The following is a 15555-nucleotide window of genomic DNA, read 5'->3' as shown; positions in this document are numbered from 1 at the left end:
CCCAGCCACGTGACACGATGCCCCTACGGAAGACCACCCCCAGGAATACCAAGCAGTTCCAGGACACCCAGGACACCCAGGACATGAAGCCTTCTCAACGGTCGGACACCTCGGAACATGAGGAAGAGCTGAACATTGAGCCGACCATATCCTTTGTGGAATCCCAGGACATCGCAGGCCCGAGTGGTATCGTCATGCAGCCGAAGAAACGATACCACCCTAGCAAGAAGGACATTCAAGACTACCAGTTCACGCCAGAGGACAAGGAAGTCATCGTGAAATTCATTAAGGCCCTCCCTACCTTGTACAACAAGCGGGACAGGCAATGGTCGAATCCCAGGAGGAAGGGGGAACTCTAGCGTGAACTGGCAGCATGTTTCATCGACTGCAGCTTCCAGCAAGTCCGCAAGTTCTTCGAGGCTCGCCGAACGGACTTCGGCAAGATCGAGAAGCGAGAATACAAGAGTGGGTCAGCTGCACACAGCAGGACACCACAGGAGGAGGAGGTGATGACCACGTGGGCATGCCTGGGAGGACACATCGCCCACGAACCCACAATAGCCAGCGATCGGTTCTCGCCTATATCATCGCAGAGAACCGACGCAGACGATTCCTCTACCGACATGTCGGGCCTATCAGCTGCTTCGATCCAGCGGTGGAGGCGGCTGAAGCACAAGAGAGCGATGAACCTGCCAGAGGACCGACGGCTATCCGCTGACATATCAGCTGACTCTACAGAAGGCCTGCAGACTCAACTGACCCAGATTATGACCAGCATTAACACACTGATACCACAAGCGCAGGACAACGTGCACCGTGACATCGCTGTGTTCGTGCAGTACCTGACACAGCGCTTGGAGTATGTGCTTCAAAGATACCAGAAGCCGTTCTTCAGCAAGTCATCAGGCTGTGTCATAGTTTGGAGGGGCCCGAGGAAGAGGATGCGATGACGAAAGAGGCCATGGCTCGTGGCGGTTATTCCCACTGGACGCCCCTGCGAATTGATAAGGAGACACAGACGAAACCTGGGACTTCGACACCTTCGATACCTTCCGCAGTGCAACTGGTTCAGGCATCGCCACACCAGTGGTTCGCGTCTCAATCCCAAGCTGTGTTTTTTTCTGATCCGCACCTCCAACACCAGCCTCAGCCGCAGCAGCAAGTACCTCATGGGTACACAACTCCGGCGCCAGGCTAGGCACCCCGCCATTCTTCCCCAGTGGACGTTCGACACCACTCAACTTCTCTCCTCGACCTTCCACTTCTTCGATGTCGCCGTTGGTACACAGTCTCTTGGCAGACTTGCGGCCCCCTACCCTTTGCGCCAGTATTTCGACACCGAAACCTTCTGCCGCAGAGGATCCACCCACCTACAACTTGACCATCTCCCCAGGTGATAAGGAGGACATTGACCCAGAATCACTTGAGTGATTTTGTGAATATTGTAAATAAACATGTAAATTTTTTAGAATTAATTGTATTTTAGTAATTTTAGTCATATTCAGTTATTTTTTTAATGTTTATAATTGATAATTTTTCTTTTTGTAATAAATATGTTGAAATAGTGTCTTGCATTTACATTTTCCTTATTGATGCTTAATTTATATGTCATGACAATATATATGATATGACAGGGTGAAATGAGATTGAATAAGAAAAAAGTATAACAGGAAATATAAAATGAAATATATGTGAAATATGAAATGAATAGAACTCTGAAAATAACTTGAGATATAAAATGCAATTGAATAATGAAAGAGCATGGCCAGAAAGAATAATAACATGAAGAAATATAACAGGAAATCTTTACATGAAATAAATATGGCCATCAAATGATATAATAACATACAAGGTAAGAACAATAATATCATATTGAGAACATGATCAAATGAACATGAACACATACAAATATGATAATGAATCAGTAATTAACATTGACTGGACATGGTTATTTACAGGGCAACAATGAAAAATCAGTAAATACATATTGACCTCAGTTGATAATATATGATATTTGCAGTTGAACATGTTATGGTAAAACCAAGTCTCAATTTCAGTTTCTTACATTCTATGCTTTTGATGTTCATTTTCTTACATTCTATGCTTTTTATGTTCATTTTCTTACATTCTATGCTTTTCATGTTCATTTTCTTACATTCTATGATTTTCATGTTTATTTTCTGATATTGTATGCTTTCCAGGTTTATTTTCTGATATTGTATGCTTTTCATGTTTATTTTCTGATATTTTATGCTTATCATGTTTATTTTCTGATATTCTATGGTTTTCATGTTTATTTTCTGATATTCTATGCTTTTCATGTTTATTTTGTGATATTGTATGCTTTTCATGTTTATTTTCTGATACTCTATGTTTTTCATGTTAATTTTCTTATATTCTATGCTTTTCATGTTTGTTTAGTATAAGTATATTTTTTATGTCCATCATTTGCTTCTCATTTGTCTCATTATTATGAATTATGTTATTACAACTTTCAGTTAATTATTTTCCAACATCATTTTTAATATGTACCAATCATCATACCAACATTATTTATTGTATTAATATTGTTATTAGGACAATATCAAAGTATGGGAGTATAAAACAATGAGAAATATATCATGATGTTTATTTACAATTATTTACATTTGTTTGGTTACGTTTTATTACAGAGTTCTTTGGGTCCTCTACTCGTCAGTAGCTGGTCGTCCTCGAGGAAACATCGACGTCGGTGCCAGCAAGTGGGCAGCGCTGCAGTGCCAGGTTGTGCATGACACATGTGCTCAAAGTTATCTTCTTGCACACCTGTAATCCTGTTGCATCGTCGTCCTGAAGACTCGCCATCTCATCTGCAGCAGGCCGAATGCGTTTTCCACCACACGACGAGCGCGAGGTAATCTGTAGCTGTATATTCGTTCGGTGGGATCTTGTGATTGGTGGGAGTAGGGCTTCATCAACCACGTATTGAGAGTGAAGGCATTGTCGGCGACTATGTGGAAGGGGATGGGTTCGTCGTCGTTGGGCAGATTTCTGTCTTGTGGGAGACCTGCTCGGTTGTTTGCGATGGCCCTGGCCAGGTTGCACTTCTGCCAGGTTCCTCCATCCCTAGCACCTCCTTCTGCACCGATGTCGACGAACAGGAACTTGTACTTTGCATCGGAGAGGGCCATGAGGACGATGCTGTGAAACTTCTTGTAATTGAAATGCAGTGATCCTCCACCTTTGGGTTTCTTGATCGCGATGTGCTTCCCATCCAGGGCTCCCATCCAGGGCTTCTCAACCTGTCGATGACCTGGACTGCTCATAGACACAGGACAGCTACCAAAAAATCTCTGGGTCTCCTGGGGTGAGAGGCTGTTGAGGTCCATATTGCATGCTGGTTGGGCGTGGAATGAAGGATGTGCTTGGAAGGACTCTATATATACCCAAGGTTCGTATCCAGCACGGTGTGGCACGATGCGGCACGGTGCACGTGCAAAAATTGTGCGATTTTAGTGGCCTGGTCGTAGTCCCCATGTAGTTGCCGCCGTGTCAGCCACTCCCGTGCCCAAATCCACCCTGCCCTGCCGTCCTTTCTGCGTGGTGCTGGTGGCTGTGGCACCCTAGTAGGTCTTCTCAACCCGTCAATGACCTGGACTGCACATAGACACAGGACAGCTACCAAAAATCTCTGGGTCTCCTGGGGTGAGCCTGCCACGATGTGGCACGGTGTACGTGCAAAAATCGTGCAATTTTGCACGTCATTACTCGTGCGGATGCGCGCGCACTCCGCAACAACACCGCAACCCACCCGCAACTCACTGCTACACGGAGTAACAAAAGCTGCAAGAGCGCGTGGCCTGGCATAGCAATAACGACCATAACACCGCACCAACTCTGCACCAACTCCGTAAAGGTAGGTTTACACTTACGCACTTTCGTGTTGCGGGCTGTTACGGCGTGGGACTGCAAGGAACCGTTACAAAATTGACGCGTTGGGGAGAAAAAATGACCGTTATTGAGTGGCGTTGAGCGGACCCGAGCGGTGGGTTACGAGCACCTCATTGCGTGTTCCTGCGGTGCCTAGGGGAGTATTACGGAGTTGGCGCAGTGTTGTGGTCGTTGTTGCTATGCCAGGCCACACGCTCTTGTGGCTTTGTTACTCCGTGTAGCGGTGTGTTGTGGGTGGGTTGCGGTGTTGTTGCGGAGTAATAATAACATAATTCATAATAATGAGACAAATGAGAAGCAAATGCTGGACATGTAAAGCATAGAAAGTAAGAAAACCTGACATGAGCAATAGAAAAAGTAAGAACTACATGAAAAGCATAGAAAGTAAGAAAATGAACATGAAAAGCATAGAAAGTAAGAAAATGAACATGAAAAGCATTGAATGTAAAAAAATGGACATGAAAAGCATAGAAAGTAAGAAAATGAACACGAAAAGCATAGAGAGTAAGAAAATGAACTTGAAATGCACAGACTGTAAGAAAATGAACATGAAAAGTATGGAATGTAAGAAAATGAAATTGGGACTTGGTTTATACCATAACATTTTCAACTGCAAATATCATATATTATTAACTGAGGTCAATATGTCTTTAGTCTGTTACTTATTATTCATTGTTCCCCAGTTAATAACTTTGTCCAATCAATGTTAATTATTGTTTCATTATCATATTTGTATGTGTTCATGTTCATTTGATCATGTTCTCAATATTATATTATTGTTCTCTACCTTGTATGTTATTATATCATTTGATGGCATATTATTTCATGTTACATTTCATTTTATAGTTCAAGTTATTTTCCGAGTTATATTTATTTCATATATCATATTTCATGTTAGATTTCCTGTTATATTTCTTCATGTTATTATTCTTTATGGCCATGCTTTTCTTTTTTTTTAAATGTACAAAATCATTTAATATTAAGAAAATAACTAAAAAATCATTTATTATTAAAAAAATAAAATTCTATTTATTTATACATTGTCGACAGGCTGTCAGAGCGCGAATGATGCCCCCGTGGTCTGTCCGGCCCCTTTTATCCTCCCCAGAATGCGCGGCAACCTTCCATCCAATCGACCTATGTTTTTGTCAAAATTAAGAGGTGGTTGTGGAATTATTGATATTCTGTGTAAAGCGAAGTCAATCATGTTTAATACGTTTCTAAAATGTTTAAAAGATCGTTGTTTTGGTTACCAAATGATTATTTATTATTGTAAAGTCAGAGCAACCTACCCTATAGAAAATGAATGCCAACATCAGGATTGCACTATTTTTACACCTAGTTTTTATGAAAGTATGATAAATATATTACGAAGTGCTAATAAGATGATCTCTTAACCACAGATAAAAACAAAAGTGGTATATGAACATTTAATGAAAAACAGTGAATATATTCCAAATATTGAAAAATTGTATCCACTATTCAACTGGAAACTAATTTGGGAACATGTAAATAATAAGTATATAGAAAATAATAGTAGAGAAATTTTGTTTAAGTATGTTCATGAAGTTTTAAGTACAAATGATAAGCTAGCCATGAAGAAAATAAAAGATGTTAAGGAATGCGGTTGTGGATGCATAGAAACTAATATGCATATGGTATATTTCTGTCCTTTGGTTAAGAATTTGTTGTCCTGGGTATTCGAATTGCTTAGAAAATGTTGTAAATTAAAAACTAATAGCAGGTTAAGGATTTTAAAACTAGATTTTGAAGCAAACTCAAAAAGGGATGAAAATACAGCAATGGTAATAATAGCAGATTTTATTTCAAGTATATGGATGGCAAGATATTTGGGAATAAGTACTGACCAGCAAATTATTAAATATATAAAGAATAGACTGTTAAATACATTTAATGTAAATATTATAGGATTTAAGTCTAATGTTAACAAAATTTTCACGAATCAGTATGTTTCTAATTTAAAAACATATCTAGAAAAATAATAAATTGTAATATTTTTATATTGTACATAGATCTTATATTGTATATACAAAATTGTAAAATATAATCTTGTAAAGTAAATTTTCTTAATAAAAGAAAAAAAAAGTATTGAGGTTCACTTAAAAAAAAAAAAAAATCTGCCTAGGGAGACGCCATAACACGCCACACGCACGCCCGCAACATGTGTGCGCCATTTATTAATTGTGCATGAAGGCGCCATAAGGGCACCTCACAGGCACCGCACGACGCGGTAACATCACGCCATAGCACTCCCTCGCTGGTGGTACTACGTTGCACCATATTGCACCATGTGGGGTGTGGTGGCACGGCATCGTGCGGGTTCTTACCTCTTGTTGTGAGGCCGTGCCACACTGCTTACGGCCTCGTGCGACTTCATCAACCCACCAGATGCCGCTCAAAAATTTGAAATGATTTAAAATCCGGGCGGCGTCGCACGGCTTTAACGGTCTTCGCCTGCCCCCGCCAGCGAGGCGGCGCGCTTTTGGTTCGTTTATAGTGCGGTTTGTAACGGTTTCTTGCAATCCCACGCCGTGACAGCCCGCACCACGCAAGTGCGTAGGTGTAAACCAGTCTTAACACTCCACTAGGCACCTCAGGAACACGCCGTGAGTGTCCGTAACCCACCGCGCAGGTCCGCCCCACGCCGCCCAATAACGGTCATTTTCTCTCCCAACCGCATCAATTTTGTAAAGGTAGGTTTACACTTACGCAATTTCGTGTTGCGGACTGTTACAGGCTTGGGACCGCAAGAAACCGTTACAAAATTGACGCGGTTGGGAAAAAAATGACCGTTTTTTTGGCAGCGTGGGGCAGACCCGGGTGGTGGGTTATGGGCACCTCACGGCGTGTTCCTACGGTGCCTAGCGGAGTGTTACAGAGTTGGCGCAGAGTTGGTGCGGTGTTATAGTCGTTGTTACTATGCCAGGCCACGTGCTCTTGCGGCTTTGTTACTCCGTGTAGCAGAGTGTTGCGGGTGGGTTGCGGTGTTGTTGCGGAGTGCGTGCACACCCGCACAAGTCACGAGTTTCAAAATTGCACGATTTTTGCACGTGCACTGTGCCACATCGTGCCACACTGTGCCAGATATGAACCTTGGGTATATGTAGAGTCCTGCCAAGCACATCCTTCATTCCACGCCCAACCAGCATGCAATATGGACCTCAACAGCCTCTCACCCCAGGAGACCAAGAGATTTTTTGGTAGCTGTCCTGTGTCTATGTGCAGTCCAGGTCATCGACGGGTTGAGAAGACATACAAGGGTGCCACAGCCACCAGCACCACGCAGAAAGGACGGCAGGGCAAGGCGGATTTGGGCTCGGGAGTGGCTGACACGGCAGCAACTACGTGGGGACTACGACCAGCTGCTACAAGAACTGAACAAGGTGGACCACAAAGGACACAAGAACTTTCAACAGATCTACCCTGAATTGTTTGAGGAGATAGTCGAAAGGCTGACGCCCCTGTTGAAGAAGAAGGACACGAAGTTGCGGCGTGCACACGAGTTGGGACTCAAGTTGGCGGTCACTCTACGCCACCTGGCAAGTGGGAACGACTATACAAGCCTGCAATACAGCTTCAGAGTCTCCAAAAGTTCCATATGCAGATTTATCCCAGTAGTCTGCCAAGCCATTATCGACACATACAAACCAGAAGTGATGAAGTGCCTCAAGACACCAGAAGAATGGAATGACGTAGCAAAATGCTTCGCCTCCAAGTGGAACTACTTCAATTGTGTGGGAGCCTTGGATGGGAAGCACATCGCGATCAAGAAACCCAAAGGTGGAGGATCACTGTATTTCAGTTACAAGAAGTTTCACAGCATCGTCCTCACGACCCTCTCTGATGCAAAGTACAAGTTCCTGTTCGTCGACGTCGGTGCAGAAGGAGGTCCTGGGGATGGAGGAACCTGGCAGAAGTGCAACCTGGCCAGGGCCATCGCAAACAACCGAGCAGGACTCCCACAAGACAGAAATCTGCCCAACGATGACGAGCCCATCCCCTTCCACATAGTCGCCGACGATGCCTTCGCTCTCAATACGTGGTTAATGAAACCCTACTCCCACCAATCACAAGATCCCACCGAACGACTATACAGCTACAGATTATCTCGCGCTCGTCGTGTGGTGGAAAATGCATTCGTCCTGCTGCAGATGAGATGGCGAGTCTTCGGGACGACGATGCAACAGGATTACAGGTGTGCAAGAAGATAACTTTGTGTGCATGTTTCATGCACAACCTGGCATTGCAACGACTATGAGGACCAACACCATAACGTCGTAGCAGGTACTTGGAGGGAGGAGTCGCTGAACCTCATGGAACGACTCATGGCAAGAAGGGGACCAAACTACACACGTCGAGTGAAGGCCGTCAGAGATTACCTGGCCCAGTACTACTCATCGGATGCCGGCGCAGTGGATGGCAAGAGCGATTGGTGTTTCCTCGAGGACGACCAGCTACTGACGAGTAGAGGACCCAAAACTCTGTAATAAAACGTAACCAAACAAATGTAAATAATTGTAAATAAACATCATGATATATTTCTCATTGTTTTATACTCCCATACTTTGATATTGTCCTAATAACAATATTAATACAATAAATGATATTGGTGTGATGATTGGTACATATAAAAAATGATGTTGGAAAATAATTAACTTAAAGTTATAATAAAATTCATAATAATGAGACAAATGAGAAGCAAATGATGGACATAAAAAATATACTTATACAAACATACATGAAAAGCATAGAATATAAGAAAATTAACATGAAAAGCATAGAAAGTAAGAAAATAAGCATGGAAAACATAGAATATCAGAAAATAAACCTGAAAAACATAGAATATCAGAAAATAAACATGAAAAGCATAGAATGTAAGAAAATGAACATAAAAAGCATAGAATGTAAGAAACTGAAATTGGGACTTCGTTTTACCATAACATGTTCAACTGCAAATATCATATATTATCAACTGAGGCCAATATTTTTTTTAGTATATTACTGATTTTTCATTGTTCCCCTGTAAATAACCATGTCCAGTCAGTGTTAATTACTGTTTCATTATCATATTTGTGTGTGTTCATGTTAATTTGATCATGTTCTCAATATGATATTATTGTTCTTACCTTGTATGTTATTATATCATTTGATGGCCATATTTATTTCATGTTACATTTCATTTTATACTTTAAGTTATTTTCCGAGTTGTATTTATTTCATAGATCATATATCATATTTCATGTTAAGATTTCCTGTTATATTTCTTCATGTTATTATTCTTTCTGGCCATGCTCTTTGATTATTCTATTGCATTTTATATTTCAAGTTATTTTCAGAGTTCTATTCATTTCATATTTCACATATATTTCATTTTATATTTCCTGTTATATTTTTTTTTATTCAATCTCATTTCACCCAATCATATCATATACGTATATTGTCATGACATATAAATTAAGAATCTATAAGGAAATATAAATGCATGACACTATTTCAACATATTTATTACAAAAAGATAAATTATTAATTATAAACATTAAAAAAATAATTGAATAAGCATCAGTAAGGAACATGTAAATGCAAAAAACTATTTTAACATATTTATTACAAAAAGAATAATTATTAATTATAAACATTAAAAAAATAATTGAATATGACTAAAATTGGCGCCGGAGTTGCGTACCCATGAGGTACCTGCTGCTGCAGCTGAGGCTGGTGTTGAAGGTGCCGATCATAAAAAAACACAGGTTGGGGTTGAGACGCGAACCACTGGTGTGGTGATGCCCGAACCGGTTGCACTGCAGAAGGTGTCGAAGGTGTCGAAGTCCCAGATTTCGTCTGCGTCTCCTTATCAATTCGCAGGGGCGTCCAGTGGGAATAACCGCCACGAGCCATGGCCTCTTTCGTCGGCGCATCCTCTTCCTCGGGCCCCTCCAAACTATGACACAGCCTGATGACTTGCTCAAAGAACGGCTTCTGGTATCTTCGAGGCACGTACTCCAAGCGCTGCATCAGGTCTTGCATGAACACAGCGATGTCACGGTGGGTGTTGTCCTGCGCTTGTGGTATCAGTGTGTTAATGCTGGTCATAATCTGTGTCAGTTGAGTCTGCAGGCCTTCTGTAGAGTTTACTGACATGTCGGCGGATAGCTGTCAGTCCTCTGGGAGGTTCGTCACTCTCTTCTGCTTCAGCCGCCTCCTCCGCTGGATCGAAGCAGCTGATAGGCCCGACATGTCGGTAGAGGAATCGTCTGCGTCGGTTCTCTGTGACGATATAGGCGAGAACCGATCACTAGCTGCTGTTGGTTCATGGGCAATGTGTCCTCCCAGGCATGCCCACGTGGTCATCACCTCCTCTTCCCGTGGTGTCCTGCTGCGTGCAGCCGACCCGCTCTTGTATTCACGCTTCTCGATCTTGCCGAAGACTGTTCGGTGAGCCTCGAAGAACTTGCGGACTTGCTGGAAGCTGCAGTCGATGAAACTCACTGCCAGTTCACGCCAGAGTTCCTCCTTCCTCCTGGTATTCGACCATTGCTTGTCCCACTTGTCGTACAAGGTAGGGTGGGCCTTGATGAATTCCACGATGACTTCCTTGTCCTCTGGCGTGAACGGGTAGTCTTGAATGCCCTTCTTGCTGGGGCGGTATCGTTTCTTCGGCTGCACGACGATACCACTCGGGCCTTCGATGTCCTGGGATTCCACAATGGATACGGTTGGCTCAATGTTCAGCTCTTCCTCGTGTTCCGAGGTCTCCGACTGTTGAGAAAGCTGCATGTCCTGGTTGTCCTGGCTGTCCTGGGACTGCTTGGTAGGCCTGGGGGTGGTCTTCTGTAGGGGCATCATGTCACGTGGCTGGGAAAACATGGCTAGGAAAACTGGGTAGGCGTCCCTGGGTGAACGCGCACGTGGGTCAATGTCGCTGGGAGAACGTTGCTGAGTTGGCGTCCCTGGGTGAGCGCACGTGGGTCAACGTCGCTGAGAGAACGTCGCTGGGCAGCTGTCCATGGGTGCGCGCACGTGGGTGAACGTCGCTGTGCGAACGTTGCTGGGTGTAGACGTCGCTGGGTAAACGTCCCTGGGTCAGCGTCCATGGGGCAGCATCCCTGGGTGAACGTCGCTGGGCGAGAGAGGACGTCGCTGGGCAAGAGTGGCTGGGCGAGCGTCGCTGGGCAAGAGAGGCTGGGCCACAGAGCGGCTGGTCAGTCAGGCAGTCACAGCAAGAATGTATGCCCCAGTGGTCAGTCAGGCCCCTTTTATCCTCCCCAGAATGCGCGACAACCTTCCATCCAATCGACCTACAGAGACGCCGTAACATGCCGCACGCCCCCGCAACATGTGCGCGGCATGTATGAATCGTGTATGACGGCGCCGTAAGGGCACCGCAAGGGCACCGTACGGTGCCGTCACATCAGGCCGTAACACTCCCTTGCAGGTAGTACGACGTCGCACCACATCGCGCCATGTGAGGTATGGTGCGGTGTGGCACGGAACCATGCGGGTTCTTACCTCTTTTGTTGCCTGGCTGCGCTACACCGCATACGGCCTCATGCGACTTCATAAACCCGCCAGACGCCACTAAAAAATTTTAAATGATTTAAAATCCGGGCAGCGTCAAGCGGCTTTAACGGTCATCACCTGCTCCCGCCAGTGACATTCATTAAATTGTTTATCATTAAAAAAAATCAATAATGCATATTCTTCTAATGCAAAATGTATATTAAGTCCCTTTCTAACAATAATTTGATTCTCAATTTACATAGCCGCTTTCGGTGCGTTTGCAGTGCGGTTTGTAACAGTTTCTTGCGATCCCACACCGTGATAGCCGCACGACAAAAGTGCGTAAGTGTAAACCAGTTTTAACGGTTTCTTGCGGTCCCACCCCGTAACAGCCCGCAACACGAAAGTTCGTAGGTGTAAATATACCTTAAGACGTGCCATTTCGGTGGCCGCGAGTTCGAATCTTGGGCATTCCATTGAGGGATTAGAGATGTGTATTTCTGGTGACAGAAGTTCACTCTCGACGTGGTTCGGAAGTCACGTAAAGCCGTTGGTCCCGTTGCTGAATAAGCACTGGTTCCATGCAACGTAAAAACACCACACAAACAAACAGACTTTCTCAACGACGCAAGGTGGAATTGGAAATGAGATGTAAGAGTTCGGACAAGGGCCAAGCGCTGAGATCTGTGAGTTCATTCAGTGCTGAAAAGGAAATTAGAAGTGGAAAGGTTTTAAATTTATAACAGGAGGAAAACCTGGCATTTTCAGTAAGAAACAATTATTAGGAGAGAATTGAAACTAAGTCAGAAGGAGTAGAATATAAACGGAATTGCAGTACAAGGAACGAAAAGGTTTGTTGCCAGGGGCCGAAGAGACGCTGCAAAGGGTCGTAAGTAATGACTACAGTGCACCGTGTGAGGTGCACTGACGGCTCTACCTCACCACGGGAGAACGATACAAGTTTGTATTCTAGAACTATGCATGCGTTACGGTATGCCTAAGGAAAGCATTTTGATTTCTGAGGTAATAAAAAGACAAACGTTTTAGACTCAAACGTCTAAGTAATCGTGTAAATGATAGGAGATGCGCTATGGGTGGCTGCTTGATTATTATTATCATTATTATTATTATTATTATTATTATTATTATTATTATTATTATTATTATTATTCAGAAGAAGAAGAAGAAGAAAAACCCTATTCGTATAGAACAAGCCCACCAAAGGGGCCACTGACTTGAAATTCAAGCTGCCAAAGAATATGGTGTTAATAGGAAGAAGTGAGAGGAGGTAAAAGGGAAATACAGAAAGAAGAAATCTCACTTTTTAAAAAGGAAATAAAAGAAAAAGAATGAATTAACAAATTGATAAATAGATAAAAATGTAAACTAATGCACGTAAATTTACATAAAAAAGCTCCATGTTATGTAAACTTAAGTAGGTAAATTTAAATAAAAAAAAAGGATAATTGAGACTTCATCGAATAGAATTGCCAAAGATTGCTCACTTTAAAAAATAATTGAAAGAGGCCTAAGAGCTAATGATACTATGAAGTAATTGAAAGTTTATAATCACTGTTGATTAGACAGAGCCCATAGGTCCACACCAAGCCTATCATACTCTTTAACACTTTATTTACCACATTTATGGGTAGTCTTTAGATAAGGGCTCGTGCAGGCGTAAGTAACTTTAATTTAAGCCAACTAAAAATTCATATTTGCGATACTCAGTCAATTATATCCGTTGGAAGGTAAAAAAGGAGATGCTGCTACCCAATTTTCTCTCTGCAGTATATTACAATATTAATAAAATTCTTTCTGTAAGTTTTTTAATTAGGCAAGTCTCCTGTTTAGGCGCATACGCACACACACACACACACACACGGCACTCTTTACATAAGTTTTCTAATTAAATAGTTCTCCGCCTGCATATCCTTTTCTCCATCTTTCCCTCCTCTCTCTCTCTCTCTCGGCTTTCGCTTACTCTGGGAGTAAGCCTACAAACTACTTTATTGTTGTTATTGCTGTTGTTGTCCTTGTTGGTGGCCGGGGGTGGGGGTGGCGGCTGTGGGAAAGCCCTATGGAAAAGCCTAAGAAGGTCTGAAAAAGATGTTTCTCGTTGAGTTAAAGGCACAGGAATTTTAGAATAGGATATTTATGATTTATTCATTGGAATGAAAATGTAAAAAAATAAATAATGTGCATGTTAAACAGTACATAACAATTATTTCTAATAAAATACGGCGTATTTATTTTAATTTTAGCTGGTGAAGCAACGGGCTATTTGACCGTAGATTTTAACACGCGCTCTCTCTCTCTCTCTCTCTCCCGCTCTGTTCGAAATTCCATTTTACTTCGGAAAGGAACGGGCACCATTTTATGACCTTCCCGATATGCAAATTCCATTGTAGTTACCCTTAGCTTTCATCTCCGCTGCTTTCATGACGCATAACACAGACTGGGCGACTCTGGATCTTCCGCGCATTAATTTCTTCGTTCGACGCCTAATGCCTGTGTTTCCTCTTTTATGCGTAACTGTATTTATATAGTTCACGTCGGTGAACTGTTACGCTTTCATCCTGAAATTCCCTTTTATGACCGTTACGTCGTATATAAATATACTTGCCCGAGATGTGATCACGGGACATACGTGGGATGCACGAGGAGGCTGTTGAAGGTTCGAATTGATTCCCACAGGGGCATAAGCCATAGAACAGGTAGTAGGTTATCTAATCCAGAACAATCCAATATACGGAATCACTCAAAAACATGTAAAACATATATTGACAGCAAGGATTTTTCTATCTTGGGCCAACTGCGGAACAACAACAACCTGACAATTTTAGAATCTATAATTATTAAAAAGACTGTACCGTCGTTAAATACCCAAACGTCCTCTGTAAAATTGTTCATAGCCTAGTTTGGGCAGCTGGTCTGCCTCACTGTATTTTTACCTATATTGTGTTAGTCTTACTCTTTCTTTTGTATAGGTAGGTGTTTCTGAAATTTTAGTGAAGTCCTGTACTTTTAATATGTCTGACTTTGGAGGTGCTATTGAATTTTAACTTTTAACTTTTAACTTTTAACTTTTAACTTTTAACTTTTAACTTTTTACTTTTTACTTTTTACTTTATTGAGAGCTGTTGCCATGACATTTTTAATATAAATTAAATTAGATCAATTATTAATGTTCGTAAACTTATATATATTTTTAGCCTTGAAAATGCGACCTGGAATTCGTCGCGAAACGTCGGCATTAAAATAAACTGTTGAAAGATGAGGATGCCTTTCCCTACTACTTCCTTCGGGATATATCTTCTTTGAGCTCCAGCTCCGGCCTTATGTATATATATATATATATATATATATATATATCTATATATATATATATATATATATATGTGTGTGTGTGTGTGTGTGTGTGTGCGTGTGTGCGTGTGTACATGTATATATATAAGTGTGTGTATGGAAAAAAATTTGAATTACTTTATATCAAAGTCGTAATGCAGTTCATCTTTCCTCTGTGGAGTACAACAAATGTGCAAACATTTTTGCTATTTTCTTACATACAATTTACATTGACTTTGATAAATTGTAAATAATAATTGATAGACCTTACCAGGAATAAAATGAATACGGATATTGACTTTTAGATAGAGGAACTAAGAACCACGATTCACACTGGGAAACTGTGAAATACAAATCATAAACCACAAACAAGGTAGCGTAAAACCGAACGGTGCATCAGTTATAGAAACTAGAAAAAAAAAAAATATCTGTAACAATACGCACCACTCTGGCCATACGCTTGGACGACTCGCCACCAGGGCACCAATCTGTGTGGTTAGAGTAGGGTGGGTAAGTCGTACCAGTCCCTCCTCGACCAGTACCGGGGTAAGGGAGGAGGGCGGGGGTGGGGGGAGCGGGTGTATTATGTCCCACCGGGAGAATGGTCGGTCGAGGGAAGAGCCTGGGAGAGGTGACGGGGGAAGCTGAGCGCGGGATGGTCCAGGGGATCCCCGTGATCCCAAAATTCAACAAGGGATGAGACATGGGTCTGCTGTTGTCCACTTTACGTTCAATTGTTCCCTGATGGACTATACAGCCGGA

The 15555-nt window shown here is 42.4% G+C and overlaps 1 protein-coding gene across 1 annotated transcript; it reads left to right on the top strand.

The window, feature by feature from the left end:
* The first annotated feature begins 4271 nt into the window (after nt 1–4271).
* LOC135226263 (putative nuclease HARBI1) lies at nt 4272–8162 on the top strand. Its single transcript, XM_064265702.1, has 2 exons — nt 4272–4344; nt 7177–8162. Exons 1-2 carry the CDS (start codon nt 4272–4274, stop codon nt 8160–8162), a joined length of 1059 nt encoding a protein of 352 aa, XP_064121772.1.
* The last annotated feature ends 7393 nt before the right edge of the window (nt 8163–15555 follow it).

This window comes from Macrobrachium nipponense, chromosome 14 (assembly GCF_015104395.2).
Source record: "Macrobrachium nipponense isolate FS-2020 chromosome 14, ASM1510439v2, whole genome shotgun sequence".
Lineage (NCBI taxonomy): Eukaryota > Metazoa > Arthropoda > Malacostraca > Decapoda > Palaemonidae > Macrobrachium > Macrobrachium nipponense.
The sequence above is the reverse complement of the archived record's forward strand: the minus strand, read 5'-3'. Positions and strand labels throughout refer to the sequence as shown.